The sequence below is a fragment of the Ptychodera flava genome (assembly GCF_041260155.1).
Source record: "Ptychodera flava strain L36383 chromosome 3 unlocalized genomic scaffold, AS_Pfla_20210202 Scaffold_25__1_contigs__length_14229661_pilon, whole genome shotgun sequence".
In the NCBI taxonomy this organism is placed as follows: domain Eukaryota; kingdom Metazoa; phylum Hemichordata; class Enteropneusta; family Ptychoderidae; genus Ptychodera; species Ptychodera flava.
This window is the reverse complement of record NW_027248279.1, coordinates 10,886,644-10,912,212: the sequence shown is the minus strand read 5'-3', so window position 1 is coordinate 10,912,212 and position 25,569 is coordinate 10,886,644. Positions and strand designations below refer to the sequence as shown.

Here is a 25,569-nt window from a genome sequence, read left to right as displayed (position 1 = left end):
ATTGCCGTAACTCTACTTGTGTATACTGAATGAGAAGGCAGGCTTCATGTTAGACGAAGAAAATACAAGATATCGTCTAGTATTTAGCACTTTAAATATTTCGTGTTTATTAGAGATATGAAAACAATCAAAGCAGGGTTATCCTCTTAGAATAAATGCCTGAATGGATTTTTCAAAAAAACAAAACAAAACGATTTAATCTATAAAAATCTTAAACTCCAGAACGACAAACCATTGACACATTTCGGACACTGAGACACTGTCTAAGAACCTGTGATCCTTTGACGCTTTCGTTTCGGAACCCTGAGTAGTTCCTTCTTCAGTCGCTTGAGTTTGTGTGTCTTTTTGCTCATGTTTCATTGCTTTGTTCTTCTAACTGTAGTGTGAGAATATCTATGTCTAAATCTGTTCACAGTTGTGTTGAAAACGAGGCGCTGTCAATGCGCACGTAGCTGTTGTTCGTTTGTTTGTAAAGGCTTACCTTCACTAATGTATCTTTATTGTTTTTGAACGGCTTTATGACACAAGAAACCCAAAGCACCTTTAATATTTTGCTTTACTTTACTAAGTGTAAGTGAAGTTGTATCATTCACTGATCATTGCTAACCCCAAAAATGTAGTTGTTTGGGGTTTCTTGTGTCATAATCTTCCAAATTGACGCGAAAATCAATACCATGCTCTCGATACCTTGTATTATTTTCTAGCTGTGGAAACGCAGCTATCTGTTGGCGGGGTAGCGGGGATCGCTATGCGGGTCAAAGGTCAACCCCGCCACGGATAGCTGCGGGCCAACTGCCATCGAAAGTGGGTCTATTACGACGACACAACATGTATCGGAACTTTGAACGGCAAAATAAACTAAAGTGAGCGTAATTCAATAAAATGACCTATACCTGCCTGAACTCTGATTATTGCTCATTCCCTAACTCCTTTTGTGAACAAAATTTCTGGTTCGTTTACGTAATTCGGCTGATTTTCCAAGAAGTACTCAAGATTTTCACTCCAGCAGCGAACTTTGACTTCCATTGATATGCTAATAAGGATCTGACCGGCCGTCACGCTATTCATATTCGAACCATAGGGGCCTCAGGCTCCGATGATGATGATGATTTAACATTTAAAAATGAAGAAAAATAAAAATATATTTGGACTCAGTAAAGTTATTGTTGTTGTTATTGTTATTGTTGTTGTAGTTGATAGTATTTGCAGAAAAGGACAAATTATGCTGCGAAATTCTCACTATGTGTGAACTGGAATTGTTAAAGCTACCAGAATTTCGTATGCAGACGCGGGCAGACAGTGTTCTTCCAAAGACGTGCGAAACTTACGTTACTTCCGGGTTTTCACGCTGGGCCCATTCGTTCAGTACGGGCTCTGCTATTGGTTCGATTTGAAATGCGCCCACGTGACTTAATCTAACGCGGGGTATTTTAAATGTGGAATGCAAGAGACGACGAGATGCATTGAAAAACATGCCGATTTGTCGACTTTTATCGGCAAGAGGTAAAAATGTCTGAGTATGATTGAGAAGGACTAATGTGCTTTGACCCTACGTCGAATTTTACCGATTTCGATGCTTGCTAGGTGCATTTTTGGCGATTGAAAAAAAGTGTGTGGCAATGAAGTGACATCCCTTGGGTAATGTTAGGCTGTATTGAATTTGCAACGCACATAGTTAGGCTGCATCGCACATGTATAGTTAGGCTGTATTGAATTTCGCAGCGCATAATTTGTCCTTTTCTGCAAATACTATCAACTACAACAACAAAAACAATAACAACAACAACCACAACTTTACTGAGTCCAAATATATTGTTATTTTTCTTCATTTTAAATGTTTAATCATCATCATCATCGAGCCTGAGGCCCCTATGGTTCGAACGTGAATAGCGTGACGGCGGTCAGATCCTTATTAGCATATCAATGGAAGTCAAAGTTCCCTGCTGGAGTGAAAATCTTGAGTACTTCTTGGAAAATCAGCCGAATTATGTAAACGAACCAGAAATTTTGTTCACAAAAGGAGTTAGGGAATGAGCAATAATCAGAGTTCAGGCAGGCAGGTATAGGTCATTTTATTGAACTACGCTCACTTTGGTTTATTTTGCCGTTCAAAGTTCCGATACATGTTGTGTCGTCGTAATAGACCCACTTTCGATGGCAGTTGGCCCGCAGCTATCCGTGGCGGGGTTGACCTTTGACCCGCATAGCGAGCCCCGCTACGCCGCCAACAGATAGCTGCGTTTCCACAGCTAATTATTTTCTAGTTGCAATGTAGGGTGGCAAATATCACAATGCCTTTGAAAGGGTGGATAGAACGAGCCATGTTTGGATTTCTCACGGCACCATTGCTCTCAGTTTTTCATTAGCACTAAACTTGACCGTCATAACTTTTGCTGACATACTGTATGCCTTGTGGCTTGTAACGTGGACTCACAATGCAATTTCATTGCCAGGCAAAGGAAAGTCGATTTTATAAATACTGAGCCTAACAATGACTTAAAGTTTTTTTTCAGAAAAAAAAATTGTCAGCTAAAGGAGTTACCAGTCAAAGTAAGAGCCAAACTGCGATTTTCATTAGTTTGATAGCTGAAAGGTAATGTAAACTTAGTCTGCAAGCTATGGGGTCGTTAATCTAATGTAAACGCAGCCTTTGACTTTTGGTTGTCATGAGTGTGATAGCGGAGAGATAAAGTTATGAATGTTAATAGAAGTGACCAATTGTAACTCTCTGCTATGATAATCAAATCGGGCCACGTATACATCTGTGTGAAAAAGAGTTGTCCTATTATGCGTCTTTCAATCCTCAGATCGACAAAACAAAATTTTTCTCATTCAGGTCTTTACTCTCATTTACATGTTTGGGTTTAACGTATTCTGAGTCTTAGGCGGTGTTGAAATCGATAAATAATATACGTTTAGGTGGCGATATGTTCATCCAACTATGTGCAGCTTAAGTACTCTGATTACAAAGTCGTACTATTTAAGTGTCATTCATATAGCAATCGTCACGCCGATCTATTCAATTCAATTCAATTCAATTCAATAGAACTTTATTTATCCCACATACGGGCAATTAAAAAGCGTGGCTCAAATACAACATCAAAAAATTATAATACAAATTTACAAAATGGTAGGAGACGCAGGACTATACAAAAAACAGTTTAGGAATCATTTAAAAGCCGCACAGCGGTTGGAATGAATGACAACTTGCGCCGGTTTGACCTGCAAGCCGGGTATCTAAAACGCCGACCAGAGGGAAGTGTGTCGAACTCTGCTGATAAAATGTGATCACTAGACAAAAGAATTGAGCGGGCTTTCCTGAGTACTTGCTGATTATGAAACGTAGAAAGACTTCTCTGGGGTATACCAATTAGTTTTGAGCTAAGTGAAACAATTCTATCAAGTGAAGTTTTGTTTTTAACAGACAGATTTTGATACTACAAATGAATGAAAATGAGATAACGCTTTCAATGTAAGATTTATAAAAAATAGATAAAATTTGTCTATCAACCATGAATGAACGCAGTTTCCTTAAAAAGTACAATCTTTGCTGCCCCTTCTGTCATATATCTCACTATGCTTGATGCATGTAAGATAGACACTTGAAGTAATTAGCGTTATTTTTATGTTCGTGTGTATGTATCCTCTGTTATGTGTTTCTGAGTCTGTGCTGGACAACATTGGCTGGAATTAAGGAGAAAAAGAAAACCCATAATTGATTCCCTGTAACGTGTTATATTGAATCACATCATGTGTCTGATGACATCCAAAGCAGGAAAACATTACGGTGAAGAAAGATACAGGAAATAATGAAAATTCATTGTATTAATAACAGGATTGGCAGCTTACCAAGCACAGAAGGCTGCCGTGTTCCTCAAAGATTACTCCACCACTACTGTATTTACATTTCCATGCAGCAGCATCTTCGTATTTTGCGCTTTTGATTTTCATGGAAAAATCACCGCTTGCAGTATCTCCAGTAAGCTCACAGCATTCCTTGAACGCATCAGATTCGCATAGGTCAGGAATTGTTGCTATCCCCTGTAGAGGTCTTCTTCGCCTTTGAGCCATGACACGGCTCCATTGCCTACATTTTCCAACACACAGTCAAAGGTAACCTCATTTCCAACTTTTACAAGTGTGACAACAGGATGGCTGATAAACTGAGCATCCTGTGAAAAGACTGTAACAACAAGAAGTCATGTAGTTGCGAGTGTGTTGCTGGTGCGTTTGTTGTTGTAATCAATGAAGGGGAAACAAAGGAATCTTTAGAAAACCTATGCTTAGGCCGACACGCCAAAAGATAGTATTATACATTTGTATATTGAATATCACAGGCAATATTATTGAAATAAAATAAACAATAACAACAACAACAACAGCAACAAAAACAACAACAATAGCAACAACAACAACAACAGCAACAAAAACAACAACAATAGCAACAACAACCAACAACAACAACACAGCAACAACAACGAACCTCTCACTTGTCCCTTCCCTCGGTACTGCTATGGAAACTTTTCACTGAATCGTAATATTTTGCAGGAAAGTACCACTTTGTTAGATTGTTGTGTAACATGCCCGCGCTTCAAACAAGTACGGCAAGTATTCGACTGGACACCTTTCTTAGACACTTAGCAATTTATTTTTAGAACAGGAAAGTATTAAAGTGTCAGATAATTAAAATAAAATTCACCGAGGAGCGTATTTGACAATAGCAATTTTATAGACTGGAATATACAATATAGCAAAATATAATATTTGATTTATGTAACCCATCGAATACATGATAAAATACATAACTAAAACGTCATGAATCTACGAAAGAAGAATACGCTTAACATTAGCTCACTTCTCAACCCTGTTTTTCGTCAGCATTTTACACATGTCGTTGGTAAACAGAATCGTCATTTCGTTTGAATTGAAATAACAACTGACCATTCGTGATAGTAAGGGATATTTTACTGGGACAAAATTATTTTAGAGCACCAATGCAACTTTTTTTGCCAACGGCAGTCTTAACACAGTGGGTGGTAATGCCGTAACACTGTTTGCTCAACATAAAATTTTCCTGAGTTATAGTTCTGTATTTCGTACACTAAAATGAAATATTCAAAGGTGCCGAATTCATGTTAGGTTTCACGAGCTGTTGAAACTTATATTCATTTCCGTCTTCATGCTGAGGAGCAATGCAATTCAAAACCCTTAGAAACTGCATACTATCCTTACACACCTGACACTTTTCTTCAGGTGTGTCGCACGTCAAACAAGTCATCGTTGATGACACGTGTCCACTTGTTAATGGGTACTTTGTAATAACAAGTCCTTAGAGAGGATAGAGTCCTCTTCATTAATTAGGTCTGTGATAAAAATACTTTGATACAGATGGCGCTCAATGGCCAAGAATGGGTTCCATGGTGGTGAAAACAGAAAACCAATGTAGGCCACCATCCTAATTAAAAAAGTCATTATATGAGTCAACTAGGAATTAATCGACAGGATGTTGCCAAACATTTTTGCATACTATCCTAACACTAACAGATCATCACCGGTACCATATTTCATAAAGTTTGATGCAGTATTTACAACACTATGAGATCAATATCTGTATCAAGTTTCATCAAATTTGACGCAGTATTTGTGGATACATCACTCTAATTAGGAACGTTCATTACGTACGCAATTACAAATTTGTTAAAATGGCGCTGATAAATCTCTTTTTCACCGTTCAAGCAATGTGAACTAAACATCTGTACCAAGTTTCATGAAATTTGATGCAGTATTTCTTGACATATCAGCCTAATTACGAAAATTCAGTGATTGACATGATACTGCTACATGCCGTGAAACAAATTGACGTGCATATGTATGAAATAGGTCAATGTCCTTGTACCAACTTTGAATGATACTGGTGGAAATATGTCTGAGTTATGGCTCTGTACATGAAAAAATCGTAACAAAATCGCCGCCACGCAGCCATATTTGATCTTACTGTCTAAAAAATCAACATGCATATGTATGACATAAGTCAATGTCCATGTACCAACTTTGAATAAAATTGGTTGAGACTTGCCAGAGTTATGGCTCTCGACATGAAATAAAACATAACAAAATGGCCACCATGTGGCCATGTTGGATAATATCGTGAAAAAAAAACCGTACATATGTATTACATAAGTTAATGTCCTTGTACCAACTTTGAGACCTGTGTGAGTTGTGGTTCCGGACATGAAAAAATCGTAAGAAAATGGTCACCATGCAGCCATATTCAATCTTATCGTAAAACAAATCAATGTGCATATGCATGATATAGGTCAATGTCCTTGTAACTATTTTGAATAAATTGGTTGAGACGTGTCTGAGTTATGGCTAGGACATGAAAAAATTGTAACAAAATGGCCACCATGCGGCCATATTGGATCGTATCACAAAACAAATCAATGTGCATATGTATGACATAGATTAATGTCCTTGTACAAATTTTAAATACAATATGTTGAAACATGACTGAGTTATGGCCCTGTATATGAAAAAATCGTAATAAAATGGCCGCATATTGGATTGTATCACAAACAAATCAATATACATATGTATGACATAGGTCAATGTCCTTGTACCAAGTTTGAATAAAATCGGTCGAGACATGCCTAAGTTTTGGCTACGGACATGACAAAATCGTAAAAAAATGGCCGCACGGCACCCAGATTGAATCGTATCACAAAACGAATTGACATGAATATGTATGACATAGGTCAATGTCCTTGTTTGAATGAAATCGGTTGAAACATGTCTGAGTTATGGCTCTGTACATGAAAAACTCGTAATAAAATGGCTGCATGGCGGCAATATTGGATCGTATCACAAAACAAATTGATGTGCATATGTATGACATAGGTCAATGTCCTTGTACCAAGTTGAATAAAATCAGTCGATACATGCCTGAGTTTTGGCTAAGGACATGAAAAAATCGTAACAAAATGGCCGCACGGCAGCCATATTGGATCGTATCACAAAACAAATTGACATGAATATGTATGACATAGGTCAATGTCCTTGTACCAATTTTGAATAAAATCGGTTGAAACATGTCTGAGTTATGGCTCTGTACATGAAAAAATCGTAATAAAATGGCCGCATGGCGGCCATATTGGATCGTATCACAAAAAACAAATCAACGTGCATATGTATGACGTATGATGTAATCCTTGAACCAAGTTTGAATGAAATCGCTCCAGGCAACTTTGAGATATCTGCTGAACGGATGGACGGACAGATGGACGCATGCACGCACGCACGCACGGACAGACGCACGGACATGACCAAATCTACAAGTCCCCCAGACGGGGTCCGTGGGGCCTAAAAACATCTGCACAAAGTTTCATCAAATTTGGCACAGTTGTACCAGAAACAGCACTCTTAACCCTAATTATGCAAATTAGCACTAATTATGCATGCCACACCGATATAAATGGACCTGCATATGTATGCCATAGTGTAGTATCCTTGTACCAAGTTCAAAAAGAATTAGCATAGGCATATCTCAGATATCTGCATTCATGAGCCCCTATGCATGGACATAGCATAAATATTAATACCATCCTGGAACCCCTGTAGATCATTCCTGGCATCCCTGTGGATGGATATCAAATACAGGAAAGAAAACAGCCATTTTTGATCAAATCATATATATGACATAGCGATTAATATATGTACCAACTTTCAACGCCATCGCGCCCGGCATCGCTGAGAAATTTACGTGAACGAACACACAGTCGTCAAATATAGGAAACAAAATGGCCACCACGCAGCCATTTTAGACCGAATCAAAACAAAAATCAATGTGCATATGTATAACATATAGAGTAATCTATGTACCAAGTTTGAATGGAATCTCTCCTAGCATCACTGAGAAATTTTCGTGAACATATGCAGCGACATCAAGTACAGGAAATAAAATGTCCGCCACACGGCCATATTGGATCGGATCACAAGACAAATCGACGTGCATATGTATGGCATTAGTAATAATCTTTGTACTAAGTTTGAACGAAATCGCTCCAGAAGTCTCTGAGATATCTGCGTGAACGGACGGATGGACGGACGCATACACGCACGCACGGACATGACCAAACCTATAAGTCCCCCCGGACGGTGTCCGTGGGGACTAAAAGACTACGCCATGATTGTCAATGTTTAACATTACTTACCCACAAGTGGTAACAAACATAAGGCCGATAACTTCGCAATATCCATTTCGCTCACTTATCAAATGATCTGAAAAAGTATGAGTGGTCGGATGCAGCCATATCAAAACTTAACCCACACTTAAGTACACATATTTAAAAAATATATTATTCATATTGAAGTTTTGGTCAGATTTGCTGATTTAATTCAACTCTTGTGTAAAAGTTTATGATCTTTCGTTAAGCATGACTTCGTCGTAAGGTGAATTTTAGTACCTTTGTTTTGCTTATCTCATGTAACAGTTTGAAAAAATCATGAATAGCACACTTTGTCTGTCAGCTGGTGAAAGTGGTAAAGGAATAAAATATTTATGGTTAGGCAAAAAAAAAATAAGAAAAATAAATTGTGCTGTTCCGATAACATAGTTTTCAAAAATAGAGCAGGTACGTCGGCAGGGACTTTTTTCCAAAATACTGTTGTTTTTAAATATGCACTTTTCAGGGGTTCATTGCGATCAAACACAACATTTCAAGAAAAACGTATCATACATATTAAAAGAATAAAACCTAACAGACGTCCTCGTTCAAGCAAAAATCAAATGCCAGGTTACGATACATAATTTTACGTTTTTTCCTTTCTCTTTTTACTGCCGTGTTTACGTAGCTCTATAAAGTTAATGGTCGACAGGCCAAAAATTAGGGTAAGTCGCGATCGGGTTATCGGAACAGCACAATTTTTTTTTGTTCGGCCTTATAGGCTTAAATATATTAATTACATTTTATGCTGTCCTTATCAAACAATGGAGAGCAATAAAAGTTTTGTCTTATGTCACAGTGTCTCACTTTCATCTAGTTTCTGTTATCAGCAGATTATTACGTTATGGTCTTGTAAAAGATTTCCCAATACTTTATCCACTTTCGTTCACATTGTAATTACAACTTGAAACTTTCAACAATACAATAGTCGAAGATAAAATCGCAGTACGTGTTAACGTTCTTATCAGTGATTGTACAACTCGGAAAATGAAACCAATGCATTCTGAGTGATAAAACATTTTCACTTCTATCTCAACAGGAAATTCTCTATATTAGTGTACAAATGCGAGATCTGGAGTGTATACACACGCTTCTATAATATTAGGCTATCCTTTCCTCATTGGCATTCTTAACTAAAAGTCACATTCACACTCAACATACATAAAACGATAGTAATATAGCGAGTTTTGAGCAGTAGGTTAATTTAGGAAAGACTTGTCAAAACTCTGACTCGGTATGGTGACTTTTTCACGTGCTAAGGCTCCAACTATCGTATGGTATCTTGTTGTTGAATACTAATCGTAGCACGACAAAGTTTATGTCAAGTACTCCTGATGTACTAGACATGGCACTGTGCCTCTTGTATAATTATAAATAGTGTATACATAAATTCGTAATTATTTATATGCATATAAAACGAAAACCGTCTTCTTGAACCCAGTGGTCTACTGCCCTTGAAGATGTAAATATTACAAACCAACAGATGTTATTATAAAGAGGTTAATTTACTAGGTAAAGAGACTTACAGCATAGTTGTGTACTTCTCGTTAGATGTCCAAAAATGATGGAAACGCAACTCAAGCAAAGGGTTCCCGCTCTCTTTAACTTGTAAATCAAAATAGAAGTGCTCAACGGAACGTTAGTCAGTATAATTTTCTAACTTCCAGTACACCGCATCTGAACGATTGGATCTATTCTTCTCCCGTAGCAAGTTTTAACAATGTACTGAATTATTTTTCACATGCGTACTTAGCAGTGAAGGTGCGTCATTTAATGATAATTGACGATTTTGATAATAATTTACATGATGATTTACGACTAAGATGTTGTTTATGATAATCATAATTCATATACGCGTGTGCATATACACAGTCTCAGTCTGAACATGCGACAGTCAAGCTATTTATTCATTGCTTTCATAAAGCGAGTATGTGTGTCTGTGTGTCTGTGTATGTGTACATGTAACCACAAACTCTGATCTTGCTAAGAGAGATGTCCCTTTACTACATGCCCCGTATATCGAACGTCGCGCACTCATAGGATTCAATGGTAACTCGTTGATGACGTGGCGGGCCACATGGTCATTATTGCACTGAAAGTGAACCGGAACTATTTTCAAGTCATTATTGCACTGAAAGTGAACCGGAGCTATTTTCAGCTTGACAATTCAGGATTAAAAAATTGATCAAATTACATCTTTTTGTAAGGAAATACTGTTTTTACAAAATTATGCTGAAAAAAATCGATAAACCGAATAACAGTGATTTAAATACATCAGTGCGTCGTTCGATGATGAAAACCGTTCTATTTTTCAACAGATTTCGTCCAAAATGGATTGTTCGACATTTATCTTAGTCATAGAGTGCAGCGTGTTGCCCTTAATGGCCACTTCCCCTCCTGGAGTAAAGGTACTTCCTGTGTACCTCAAGGGTCTCAGTGGAGACACCATCGTCCGGACCACCATGCTGTCAGTCGTCCAGACGAATGTCTTGGAAATCAACATGGAGCAAATGTTTTTCGAGGAGCAGCAGAATCGCTAATACGAGACGCACACTCGTCTGGAACGATTTATAAACTTCAAAAATACCATTTTTCAGTGTACACAGGGTTGGTTTCAAAATTCGTTTTGGCGGCATCCAACAATACTAGGACCGTTTTCATTCAAATTTCAAATCGCACGAATATCAGTGACGTACAATTTAAAGAAAGCGGGGCTCGCACATCAGTGGTACCGCTGGCCACTAAAAGCTGCAAGAAATCTGGGTTTCTTGTGTCAATTTCGAGTTGCATTGCAGGGGGAACAAAATGCTTATGAAAGAGTGAATAAATCTCTCTCTCTCTCTCTCTCTCTCTCTCTCTCTCTCTCTCTCTCTCTCTCTCTCTCTCTCTCAAACGGTTACGGTCCTATGTCACCAGTCACGGAGAGAAATATGGTACAGTGTGGAATCAATAGCAGCTATCAACACGGGCATAGGCTAAACATCACATTTCTGTGAGGGATAACCCGTCCACATGGCAGCGTTTGTAAAAGAAATCAAAAATAAGTCGTTGGTTTCAATGAGAAAGTGATTTATTACTCCTACATCAACCCTTTCGCCATTATTTATCCCCAAATCCGGTTTTAAAAATCTTTCTACATTTGAGTGATCTCGTTACTTTCGTAAAGATTAAAATTTACGACGTCAAAAATATTGACGTGTAAATTATTACATTAAAATTAGAAAAGGATGTCGAAATGGAGGCTCTGTTAATTACTCGGTGTGACGTTTCAATTTTGTCGATGTCATAGTCAATCATTCGATGAAAAGAATTTTAGACTATGACACTCTAGCATACTTTAAACGTCAGCTTGCTTGCTGAACGAAAATATGAAAAATAGTTACAGTACGTACCCTAACCTGCTGACGACAAGTATACATGGGGTGAGGAAAGGACAGAGAAAATTACTTCTGAGTTTAAAAGAAAATAACTTCATCAATATCAGAAATTTAAGGCAAACGGATATAAAATCATCTTCGAGTATATATCATACAGTGATGTATCATCTAATAATACTCAAAATACACGATTCTACATTCCTCATTAATCATACGTGGTTATACAATACAACATTACAATGGTTAACCATGTCTATTTATAGTACTAATTCTATGGATTTTTATTAAAGCACCAACAGCGTGCTGACAAGGTAAATATCATGACGAAATTGTACGGCATCTAAGTAAGTTATGTAAATTACATGTTATAAGTACCAAGTATCTCTCAAAGTTAACGGTAGTACGTCAAGCATCACTTAATAAATTCCAAAGTCGTGTTACATTCGTATCGTCATGGGCCGTAGCGTTAATTAACTCCGTCATCTTACGGTACAAACAGCTTATCCCACTCACGCAGGATGTGTAATTATTGTCACTGTCATTACTATTTCTCTTATCGGCATTCAAAACATTGCCTATATCTTCGTCACTACCATTGAAAATTTCAGGGAAGTCCCGCAATACAAAGGCTTCATAATATAAAGCTTATATTTGAATAGCAAGAGGTACTCCCTTTTCATCTATTTTCGATGCCCAGCAACACTCGCATTTGAACTGTTAGTGTTTATGCAACAATATTTCACACATCGAGTAAACAAAGTACATTCCTGCCACATGATCAAACAACTTTGTAAATGAAGCATACAATGACCACAAGTTCAATCAAAGTCAAATCAATTTCAACGAATTAGGATAAATTTTCCGTATCAGTATCGGCTACCTCTGTTGTATAAGCAGCTTTGATTGTTGGAAGTACATTTTAAGCAGCTGACTGGGGTGGCACACTTACATTAAGCAAAATGAGGGCGATAAAAATGTGTCGGTTTTCAGAAAAAAAAATTGTAATTACACGTCACAGCATTTCCACAAGCAGTAGTTAAGATGTCAAGAGCTCAATTCAATAGTATGTCGTCACAGTTATCGCAAAAGTGCTTAGATAAAATAATACAAATGCCGATATTGTTTTCGTGATCTACGCCAGTAGCATGTGTTCTTATCATCATTATTCATCATCATTCTTTCCTTTGATAAAATGCATGCTAGGCTTTGAAAATACCATCACAGGTCTTTCACATGAAATATTATTACTTGCACATACAAAACATCTTTCTTACGATTTCAACAATATTATCTACACACTATGTTTTATTGATACACATTATACTCTATAAAATTATGGTTGAAATTAAATCATTGTTGCTCACCTATGTATGTGATGCTGAATATTAAAGAAATATAGTCCACGTACAGAGTGTTATTTCTCTAAAAATATCTGTAAAATTCTCAGGACTATTATCTGCGAACTTAATCAGCTGAGTGATTCCAAATGTCGACATTCACCTCATCCGTTTGATTACTAGCACGTTTTCCCGCTTTCTGCCTGAAACTGCTGTAAACTACTGACGAGGTCATTGACCTGTAACCTGTCATCAGGTATCTCCGCGAAGCATGAATTCATAATTTGATAACTGTAAAAATACAAGACAGAAAGAGTTTGTAAGTATACAGATTGTAGTGGCCATTATTCAAACCATGGACATACTTCAAATAGCTTATAAATAGCATTGTGTCGAGAAGAATTCAATGACCTTCGAAGTCGATAAAAAATTAAACTTACGGGAATTCGTAGAACCTTTTGGGATGTCCAACCGCTTTCCACCTTGAATAAAACCTTTTACGTCATCATCTTGTACGGTTTCATAAGGAGTACAACCTATCATACAAGAGTGATTTTACAAGAAAACTAGCCGTATTACAAGAATTACATGACATTTTATGCAATTTCATTGCGGAAAAAGGTATGACTTTCGTCTGGGATTAGTATTTAGACATAGTATTCTATTTGAATCAATTGATATCCTAAAGTACATCATCAATAGGACTGCAATAAAAAGATAAGTGAATGAGTCATACTCTGTTTCTGGTATCAAAACGACGTGTAACACTATTAAGCATGACAGACTAAAACGTAGAAGCGTTGATGTTCTCAAGTCAAATTGCATTAAACAACTTTCCCGTTGTCGCTATTTAGATTATTACACTGCGATTGCAAATTTTTGGAAATTGACAAGATTATCTAAATTACCTAATGAATACACTTCCCAAAGAAGAACACCAAACGACCATACGTCACTTCCTGCTGTATAAGCGTTGCCTGATAATACTTCCGGTGCCATCCATCTGATTGGTAAGCATCCCTATGCAAAGAGGCAAGAGTGCGAGGAAGACAAAAAGAATACAGTATCCTATATACTATATATAGTAATAAGTCACTGATAAGCCACTCGCCTATTTTGGGAGTAAAATTCGATGATGGTCCAGTAAAGAGCGACATAACGCATGTTTTAGTCAAAATTGAGTTCGTTTTGATAAATTTTATGTTTCGAAATACGAAATGCATTTTTATGCAAATTTAGCGTAAAAAGTCAATGTAACTGATATTGCAGTAGGGTCGTAACTTGACTTACTATCATATTGCACTTGAAATTAGTGCATTCCATGAAAACGCAAACATGCATCCTAGGAAACTTTGAGGTTAGTACATTCCACGTTTTGTCCAATATTGAATATCTTTTTTTTAACGGCGCAATCACTGGAAATGTTGCCTGAAGCGTCACAGTAAAATTAACGGCACAAAAATAGATTACCATTAGCAAAATAACGCAAGATGCTAGATTTAACTGTAAATCTCAATAAATGTACGAATTGAAAATATAAATGGTATTTTTTATGGTGGATCTGAAGAACAGTTTGTAATAAACGTAGATGAAACCAGAAATGTATCATAACATCCCGGATTGCGTTACCTTCATCTTTTGTCTGTATCTTTCATCAGTAAGAACAGCACTTGACGAACCAAGACCAGAGAGTTTACACTTCCACTGACTGTCAACAACGATATTCTTTGCCATGATCTCTCTGTGAATGATCTGAAAACAGAAAAAAAGGTTATAAAATTAGGTTATTTCAAAAAAACTGTAACCACCGCAATAATTATGCTATAAAACCTGTTCACAAGTGGTGGTGCTCTTCTTTGATAATCTCCTTGCCAATAGTGATTTTTGAAATACTGTATACCCATGGTTTTACAATCTCCGGAAACAAAAAAATGTACAAACTTTAATTAGAGATTATTCTGGGCATTTGGAGATAGTTTCTCACCGTTTTCTGCGAAAGCGATTGCATACCCTGGGCCACATTCAGGGCAAAGGTCACCAGTCAACACCCTCGACTTCTAAGTCAGCAATATCCTTCATCTTTTCTAGAACTTGATGCAAGTTCCCATTTGGGGTATATTCTGTGATTAGGTACATGGGATCTGTAACAATATAATATGTTTTATGATAGAAATGTCCGAAAATGTAGCTTTCAAAAGTTTATCAAGAAAACAGTCACCATTTTAACAAACGATCTATTTCTTGACGATGATATTATACCAAATAGCAATTCTTCAATCATGTATAAGGACATACATCATCAATATTGGAACATGGTTGGTAAACGCACTTTCTTAACTTTGCGAAAAAAGTGTGATTTGGAAAGGAAGTCATAAAACAAAATTCTAAAATATTGAAAGCGATCGGCATTTCAGATCTATGTATCTCACCTTCGTTAACACAGCAGCCAAGAAATCCAACTATTCCCTTCATTTTGGTCAATGACGCCATGACCTCAATTTCTCTTTTGAAGTCTCGTTTGTCTCCTGTTGTAGAGTGAATAATACAACTATGTAAAAAAGAGAATCTTCTTAAGGTATTTTTCGCTTTATCTTTAAAATTGTATTATGTTGATGTGTCTTTGTCCCGATAGTTCATTTTACAATAGGTGCTGGTCAAACAAAAACATCTTTCCTCCTACCTTTGGCGACATTAACGATGACATTGCTAACTCCATCTTTCCCGCCAATGAACCAAGCCTCCCCAGACACGATATTTCTGAAACGCTCCTTCCGAAGGATGTCTTTCAAGTAAATTCGACTTCTTGGAAATTCCCATACAACATCCCCAGTTTTCATGCTCACATCGTCTGGCTTATTGCTCGGTTCTTCAAGACCTGCGTCCTTAGATGCCATGTCAAGTTCGATATGCACAGAACCTTCAGTTATGCCTGTGTTTTCAATGTGTAACTACGTGGAAATAAAATTACCAAATATCTTAGACACAGTCTTTAAAAAATCGCTGTCTTCGCAAAAGTAAAGCTAAAGTTACTGCATTGGAACATTCCTTGCCAAATACGACTAGTCCACTCATGGAGAGGAGCTGGTTGATAGCGTGAGAAGTGACTATCTTTGCCCAACATATGTCCTAAAAATATATAACTCGTATAATGCAAACGAATGAGGCACTTCAGTGTTGATCGTATGTTTTATAGGTGATTATTGCTCTACTATAATCATGATTTACGGTGGAAAGAGGCGGCGTGGAGACCAAGGCCAAGACCACTGATTCGTGCACGCCACAACACATTGATCCGCCTTATCACTCACTATATTTACCCTAGATGTAACACAATCCATGCCTGCTCCCTTCCCTCATTCATTGCTCTCTAATCAACTTGCGTTATATCCCATGAATCATCACCCATTCGCATATCTGTATCTCAACGTCACGAACCCGTCATTCAAGATCCCACCACGCTCAAGTACACATCGTAAACTCCCAGTCACCCTCCACCGTACAAAAAATGCAAAAAATAAAAATGCAACATTGCTGCCGGGTAGTAGCTCACAAATAAAGAGAAATGTTACTTTTTTCATATTTGGACGACTTAAACTCAATAAAGTTCCTTGGGATTACTGTCACGGGCCTGCAGTTGGCGCCGGGTATCACGCTGCCCGGAGAGCGGTTTAATCCCTTAGGGACCCTGTACCACCTGCCATGCCGCTAAGGCGCCTCGATTCCCACGCTGTGGCAGTACGTGCATCCTCTGGTAACATGCTACCTTCCCCTGAGGTCATTCAAATCTGAAAGTGACTCAGGTGAGGGGGTCGTGACAATGATGTGATGTGCCATCGCCCCTGGTTTTGGCCAAACCTTTGTCTCCATGTCGTTTCTTTTCGTCAAACCCAGTAACAGGGTAAATGTGTTGAAAATTGAAGGAAAATCCTTTGAGGTTTTCCTTCCCTTGAATTCAATTTGAACAGTTCTTGCTGTTAAAGTATACTGTTATAAACATTCTGTCAACGTCTTAAGTGTAGGGGCATGTAATTGTCAACCGGTAGGCAAAATGTAATAGAACTTACACTTGTGCATGGCGATAGTTGAGCGTCTCTTTGAAGACCCTGCCATGTACTTTCTGCCAAATTTTCTGATTTCTGAACATTTTGAAAGATAAAAATAAAACACAACAATAAAAGACCGCAAATAGTTTAAAACTGTTAAAGAGCACAAAATTACCCTTTCTGATGCTTTAAACAACTTCAAATTTATAAACAATAGTTTCATTATTTGTATGTTTTGCTTTCATTGGTTATAAGCTGCATGATTGCATATGTTGCTCTCTGTCAAAGATGAGGACTGTTTGATAAATATTGCGATGTAAATCAATATTTAACATATAAAATGAGATCTTAAGAGCCTCGTATTGATCATCATATATTATATACCATGCGACGGCGTTTTTGAGAAATCTGGCGATTTGCTTCTATTAAACAAAACGTATTGACAATAATAGAGTGTATACATTTAAATTTTATAAAATGTGCATCGCTGAGGTAACGTACAAGAAAATTGAAGATTTGTAAGTTTCTGTCGTCAGTATTCCCCCAAGTTGGCGATTTTTGTTTGATATAAATACCATAATGTTGAAAGTCTAAAAAAAGAAAACAAATGAAATTGGTCTCTTACCTTTTTCAATAGAACTTTAAAGCCATGACCATTGATAAACAATAGGCTGATCGTCAAGATCAGTAGTGCCAGTGCAATAGCAAATAGGCAGCCGAAGACGATTAACAACGTATTGCTGCAATCACAAATTTGATGAGGAAAATCTACAGATGGGGGAAAAAGGAATACTTCGGTTTTACGCAGATAAACGCTGAATGTCAGCCTCATCCACGTTCAACGGAACATATTATTTTAAAGAGAGGCAATAATGTGAACCTCAAAGTAATCTCCTGTAGAGTCTCTTAAGGAATAAATATAATGTAAAGAATGACAATATTTCACCAATAGCTCAAAGACGTCTTTCAAAGCCAAAGGACGTCCCTATCTACTTTAGTAGTAACGTTATTCACATCAGACGTATTAACAGGATGAAAGCTATCTTGCTGTCGGTCAAATCCTATCTAGATTCCTTCTGATTATACACATTAAGCGTCAGTTTCCTTACCGGAACAAGGGTTTCCCATTGCAGTTGCGACGGTTGGCATATCTGTAAATAGAACAGTTTGACATTCATATTTGGTATACGCCGTAGGTAAGGAGCACTGAAGAAATTTGAACATAAAAGTTAAGAAAACAAAACAAATTATAAAAACAGGATTGTACATTATAACATGTGTACCTAGTTTACCTGCACTGGAGCGCGCGCGTACTACCGGTATTTGCACTGCAGTGCAATACCATAAACATTATGCCATTCCTTTATGTTAATGAGTATTTACCAGTTTGACCCGGAAATACTTTTGTTTATAAACAAAAATGTCGTCTGCAAGTTTCATTCATATTATTTCGGAAGCTGTAGCAAGTTATCAGTTACCTTATAATGATAATCTTTTCCGTGTTGATTTGTATCTACTATTTGGAAGACTTTCGAGTTCAAAAGGTCAAAAGATAAAGGGTTACGTTTTCGAAGTTTTTTTCGCTTGTTGCTTACGTGTACATTCGCAAGTGCAGTAGAGAGTGAGTAGACCAGCGCGAGCTCTCCGACGTTCTTCTGAGCTCATTAAAAATCGTGGAACAGGAGGAAGATTATGCTATTATGAGGAAAAACTTCCTTTGCCTTAATTTTCTCCTCTTTTCGATTGTGCTCGATAGTTCTACGGTACGTAGACGGGCCGCCATTTTGTTTATTTACACTAAGAGTTGCCATGTCAACAGAAGTCGAGCTCGCGACATTACTATCATGGTACGCGCTCGCTACCTTGTTCGGAGTTAGACCGTGCCTAGACTCTCCACAGTCGCTGTGCCTTGTTTTGTGCGCGCCGCGATGGGCCTGCATTCGAAGGCTGTGCAGCTGTGAGCACGCGCTGCCAGACACAGCGACTGTCCGTTTTTGCAAGGATATGAATATTCATAAGGGTAGTGACGTCAAAAGAAAACCTATCTAACTGGGCGGAGAGAATATATACTAGTAGCTGGTAGACTTATGTACGTAGTATGTTTTTATTTATCATTTTTCGTTTTATTTGGCTATGCTACTTGTCATTTTTGTTTTGATTAACGGTTGTGTGGAGTTCTATAAAGTACCCGGATCAGGCAGAAATCCGACCGGTCGCTTGCAAGAACGTCCAGACCCAATCTCCACCGCAGAGTTCTTATCGGCGTGTCTTTCCCACAATTCCTTGCGCTGTCGCCGATAATAGGCCAAACCCGGAATTCGAATCGACCACGGTACAAACAAAGCCATGTGCGCAAACGCGCATAGACGTACGTGTATTTCCATACGCGCTAGTACACATGTGGATTTGTTTGTACGGCATCACGTGATTATTTGGGCGTACTGAGTATGTAGAACGGCGTACGCATCGCGTCCCTTTTATTCCGGAGTAGAAACCATTATTAGCGTACGCGCGATAAGAACTCTGGTTCGAGAGTGGTCCAGACCCTGGGATTCGCGTCGCGTCTCTGAAGGGCGCGCGCGTGTTCCAACAGGGAAGAACTCGAATCGCAGGGTCTCTGCCAGACTAGACCGTGCCGTGCGATCGGCAGAATGTTTGCTGGAGCTTTCTAAAAATACAATAACTTCAACAGAAAAACCCTAGGAAAACATTAAAATTTTAATATCTTATTTACGTATTTAACGGCCAGAAATTTCCGTGTTCCTCAAAGCTCTTCATTTTTTTTACATCGGCAACACCACTTTGCAGGCGGAGAGCGTCAGCTATTTTGTTTTTTACGTTGTTTACCATAAAACTGCAAATGTAGTTAGGGAACACTCCAAAACCGATGACGTTTATCGTACATATTTCGATGTTTTACGGTGAAGTGAAAGATCACGGCTGATATTTCACGGTAAACGTCACTATCTTGGAGGAAGCCGATACGGGCATGGGTATTTGATATTGAACGATTCTACCTCATAAGAGTAATGACATACTCATCAGGCTTATTTACATAATTTATTTGTCTTGCTAAAGATCAAATAATTTCCAGATACTTCTTTTCGTCAGTGTCATTACCTGTAAAGGGGTTTCCCGTCGCAGTGGTTACGGTATGAACATCTGTAAACAGAATAGTTTAAGATGCACATTTGTGGTATATAGGCAAGGTCTACCAGAGTAATACTCTATACATCAGTAATTATTGGTAATAGTAACAAGCAACGTACATCAGCAACCAGCTAAAATGAATTTGCAAAATATATTATTGTTTCGAATAATCTTTCGAGTTACGTAATTGCTTCTAAGTAATAAGAGGAGTTTGAAGGATAGTTCTACATATTACGAGTACAAAATTAAACCCTCTAAACACCATAAGTATATATCATAAAATAAAAAAATTATGATACGATAGTTTAAATCGAAACCAACAGATCTCGAGTGAAAGGTATAAAGACCTCGAGTTCAACGTATTCATGTAATCTTCGGACTGCTTTATCAATGGATCATATTCTGTTAGGAATTCACATAAATACATCAATCCGGCCAAAATCATTTCCTGTGGTTGGTTTGAAAGAAGTTTTATAATCGAATAGTTTTCTTGTGCTTGTTATGATTTACTCCAAGTGGCTTGTAATATTTATTTTTCAGATGGACCAAGTACCTGATAATTATGAATAGGTGTAATTGGGCATTGAGCAAGCAGAGGGTGACGACATATATACTTTTATTTGTTCAGCGAAGGAAATAATCGTGACGTAGTGACTGTCATCTAAAGTTCAGAACGAGTTTTGATAGATTATATTACGTCAGGAGAGTTTTCTGAGCTAAACGAAGGAAATTTTTAGCTAATAATATATTTAACACATCAACAAACCAAAAGATTCTTTGTATTTGTTTGCAAAAAAGATGTTTTTCATCCTGGTTCTGCGTTTAAACTTTTGATGTACTTTGGGAATACTATCGATACACCGTGTGCGAGTTGTCAATCATTTTCTTGTGTCGACGTGTCAACGAAAAACACATGAGGAGAAACTACAAATTGGAAAGAAGAATAGGAAGTGTTCACGTCTAATTGAACATAGTTTAATTAGAGGAGATGCAATAATGTTAATGTACAGTAGTCCCGGGAAGAGTCTGTTAAGAACGAAATATAATGTATCATTTGAAATATTTCTCAATAAGACAGGTGACACCACACCTTTTAAAGATCATGTTCATTTTTATCTCCCTTGGGATTTATGACATACTCATCAGACTAATTAACAAGAATATAATTGTCTTACTTTTGGTCGAATCATTTCTACACTATTCATGTTGGTTATGCGTGCTTAGTGTCAGTTTTCTTACCAGTATAATGAGTTCCCGTCGTAAGGGTTACGGTAGGAATATCTGTAAAGAGTATAGTTTGAAATACAACATTTAATAGCTTTAATGGGCCATAGCTTGTAATATTCATAATGCCAAGTGCATTTGAACACATTTTGTTATGTAATCAAATACAAAGGCGAAGCATGCTATGGTTTGCAAATGTTTCATCAGACACACACATATATACAATACCATGCAGTGTTGTACATAAAAAAGTGATACAATTTACCATACCAAAGTAAATGTGCTATCTGGTGATAATGTACAACATGGCATTACTGTTGCAATATTTAGTAATTTATCATGATATAGTATTTAAGGAAACGACTGATTACTTGACTGGGAGCTCTTTGCGTGTGTTCCTGGAAAGACATCACCAACATAATGTTAACTTCATTCAAACAAATTCCCGTGTACAGTTCAACATGCACCCACACATCATTAAGGTGTTATGGGCAGCAATTGTCAAAATTTTGCAATTTGGCCATAATATTCTAGAACGAGATAATAGGCAATTGCTTTACAAATAAACAGTAAAAGTTGTGAGAAAATACAATATTGCGTGTTTTGTCACAATTTGAAGATACTCAACCCAGGTTGCCCCTAGCTACATGCATACCAAGTTTCATTGCAATCAGAATATTGATTAAAAATATGATATTTTGACCTAAATGCCAAATGTATAAATGTTTCACCAAAATTTTAACAAATCTGACAGACGTTAATCCTAATATAATGCATATAAAAATTTTAAAGCAATCCAACAAGAGCTTTGGAAGAAAGTGATAATAGTACCAAATATTGGAAAAAATTACCAAATAATATAAATTTAAAAATTTCTTCACAATTACAGCAAATCTTACACGGGTTAATCCTGTGATCATGCTTACCCATTTTCAACGCAATTGGATGACGAGTTTCAGGGAAGAATATATATGTTGACCAAAATAGTACAATACAGCTATAGCATTTCAACAGCCAAATCTGGCTGTGGTTACAGATTTTTTTAGTAATTTGCAGAATTGTCCTTTTTTACCTAATTTGCATATTTTTTACACTGATATGATCATGTGGTAAAATTCACATTTCCACCCCTGGATGCAACAATACACCTAATATTGAGATGGTGCGAACATTTTAGAGTATTATGTGGGCGGACATAAATCCGCACATACATACACATAGACACATATTGACACACACACACACACACACTCACATAACTTAAATATACATACATACATACATACTACATACATACATACATACATACATACATACATACATACATACATACATACATACATACATACATACATACATACATACATACATACATACATACATACAGACAGACAGACAGACAGACAGACAGACAGACAGACAGACAGACAGACAGACAGACAGACAGACAGACATATACAGACAGACAGACAGACAATTCCTTGAAGTCGACGTCACGTAAAACTATAAATTGAAAAGATCAACAGGAATTGTCCACGTCCAATTAAATATAGTTTAGACAAATGTGAAAATATGAACGTTAAAGTTATCTTGGGAAGAGTGTTTTATTTAGAACTTAATATAATGTATATTTTAAAATATGTCTCACATAGACAGGAGTTGCTACATTTTTGAAAGATCATGAATATTTGTGCCTCCCTCAGGAGTAGTGACATACTCATCAGAATAATCAACAAGAACATGGTTGTCTTGTACTTAGTCGAATCATTTCTTGATTTTGCTTTTTTGTTATGAGGGCTTAAAGTCATTTTCCTTACCAGTATAAGGGTTTCCCATTGCAGTTGTTACCGTAGGAACATCTGTAAACAAAATAGTTTGAAATGCACATTTGACATTTGCTTCCGTTAAGGACACCAATAAATAAAAAGCTAAGAAAACAAAACTTATAAACGTTAATATAAACGTTTAAAAAAGGAAAGACTAACAAGTCACAGTTGATGACACACGCCCCACTTGTTAATTGGAACTTTGATTACTGGTCCATTAAAATGGGTCTATGATTAAAAATACTGCAATACAGAGGCTTAATGACCAAGAACAAGCTTAATGGTGGTAAAGAGCGTAAAATCAGTCTGGGCTGCCACTTTAATTACAGACGGTCATTAAATTATTCAAGTAGTAATTAATCGACAGGATTTTGCCAAACATTTTTCATTCTATTATAACACTAAAAGATTTTCACCGTACCACAGTGTCATAAAATTTGATGTAGTGCTTCTTGACATTCATCCTAAAAACGAATATTTATTATCCAATTATGATGTATGCAAATTAAAAAATAATTTAAACTACACTGCTAAGTGTCACTGAATTGTACTACAGCACTGTGAGATCAACTTCTTTACCATATTTCATCAAATTAGATGTAGTATTTCTGGACATATCACTCAAATCGGGATAGTTCATTAATTATGCAAATTAAAAAATGATTAACATAACACTGATAAATGTCTCTATTCACTATTAAAGCTATGTGAGCACAACATCTGTACCAAATGTCATGAATTTGATGAACCATGTATTGGCTTATCAGCCATCTTACGAAAATTCATTAAATATGCAAATAAGCAATGAATTGACATAATAACATCTTTGCATGTCGTGACATTGCTTGAAAAACAAGTTCTGTATCCCATTTGATGCGGCATTTCTTGACATATCGCACCTTATTATGAATGTGTATTAAATATGCAAATTACTGATTTATTGACATCATACTCCATAATGTGTTCACATAGTATTACCATCGCTCTTTAAAGATATTTGACTGATTTCTAGATTATAAGTGTACACTTCTAAATAGAATGTTATGATACGACAGTTTAATTCAAAACCAAACGACCGACCGACCGACCGACCAAACAACAAACAATCATAAAGCCATGTTGCCAGCCAAATGATAATAGATCAGTTTTGTTAGGTGTGTATGAAGAGAAACTACAAATTGGAAAGAATAATAGCAACAGTCCACGTCCAAATCGAACATAGTTAAGTTAAAAGAAATGCAAATGTGAACGTAAAGTAATCCCAAGAAGAGTCTACAAAAAGTAAATATAACGTATAATTTATCTCTGTCGTATAGTTTGTATATTATTCTTTTTGGTTATGAGGACTTAGTGTAAGTTTCCTTACCGGTATAAGGATTAACCGTGGTAGTGGTAGGAACACCTGTAAAAAGGAAAGTTTGAGATGAAAGTTTGATAAAAGCTAGAATTACGAACACCGATAAAAAAGTTGAACATAAAAGTAAAGAAAATTAAACAAATACAAGTTAATGTAAAGTTTAAAAAAATAAAAACACAAAGAAAATACTTTAAACAAGGTTGTAGGGTATTTCTTGAGGTGCACTCTCAATTCAATTCTGATCATTATGGATCTAAATTCAGTACTTACGTAATTATCTGTAACTCGTGTGATCACAGTAAAAAGCACAGAGTATAAGGTTTATTCGACGCATATCAGAGATTTTTAGCAACAGTAACATACATAGTACATAGGATGAATTGAAGAAATATATTATTATTTCAGGTAATGTTTCAACTTACACGTTTACCATCTAGTAATAAGTGAAAATTTAGTGATTGTTCCATATATTACGATAACACCATTAAACATCCTGAACATTGAACTGGAACGCCATCGGTCTTTAAGATATATGGCTGATTTCTAAATTAAAAGCATACAACATAAAATAAAGTGACATGAAACGGAAGTCTAAATCAAAACAAACCGATCGTCCGACCAACCAACCAACCAACAATCCAAACAGTCAACCAGCCTAGCAGCCAACCAAACAACAATTTGACAGATCAAGTGTGTTAGGTAATATGAAGATCTCGAGTTTCATGTATTCATAGTTTTGTCAACCGATAAGATTCTATGAGAAATTCACATTAATACATCAACTCGGCCAAAAGCATTTCCAGTGGTTGGCGTAAAAGAAGTTTGATAAAAGATTGTATTACAAGCGTATTTGCTTATTTACTCTGAGAGTCTAGTGAGCATTTTATCAGATGGACCGAGAGAATCGATATTATGAGTATGTATTATTAGACATATATGATTTGATCTAATTAATAAAGCCAACAGAGGATAATAACACATTGTTCCCTAATATCTTTATTCGTCCAGTGAAGGAAATACTCGTGACACAATG

At 36.8% G+C, this 25,569-nt stretch overlaps 4 protein-coding genes across 5 annotated transcripts in view; all 4 read right to left on the bottom strand.

Moving 5' to 3' along the window:
* The window catches only part of LOC139125244 (centrosomal protein of 63 kDa-like), a 513,301-nt gene that overhangs the window by 368,072 nt on the left and 119,660 nt on the right, over window positions 1-25,569 (bottom strand). The gene's annotated exons all lie outside the window — the stretch shown is intronic.
* LOC139125256 (angiopoietin-1-like) overlaps window positions 1-25,569 on the bottom strand; it is a 220,411-nt gene that overhangs the window by 120,219 nt on the left and 74,623 nt on the right. The gene's annotated exons all lie outside the window — the stretch shown is intronic.
* The window catches only part of LOC139125246 (kin of IRRE-like protein 2), an 84,383-nt gene that overhangs the window by 3,519 nt on the left and 55,295 nt on the right, over window positions 1-25,569 (bottom strand). The gene's annotated exons all lie outside the window — the stretch shown is intronic.
* On the bottom strand, window positions 13,377-24,575 carry LOC139125251 (fibroblast growth factor receptor 2-like). Its single transcript, XM_070691348.1, has 13 exons — window positions 24,546-24,575; window positions 23,171-23,212; window positions 21,369-21,410; window positions 20,100-20,141; window positions 18,089-18,130; window positions 17,605-17,747; window positions 17,001-17,072; window positions 15,617-15,884; window positions 15,366-15,461; window positions 14,921-15,077; window positions 14,566-14,688; window positions 13,845-13,956; window positions 13,377-13,472 (listed from the first exon to the last, which is right to left on the bottom strand). Exons 2-10 carry the CDS (start codon window positions 23,187-23,189, stop codon window positions 14,971-14,973), a joined length of 831 nt encoding a protein of 276 aa, XP_070547449.1. The 5' UTR covers window positions 23,190-23,212; window positions 24,546-24,575; the 3' UTR covers window positions 13,377-13,472; window positions 13,845-13,956; window positions 14,566-14,688; window positions 14,921-14,970.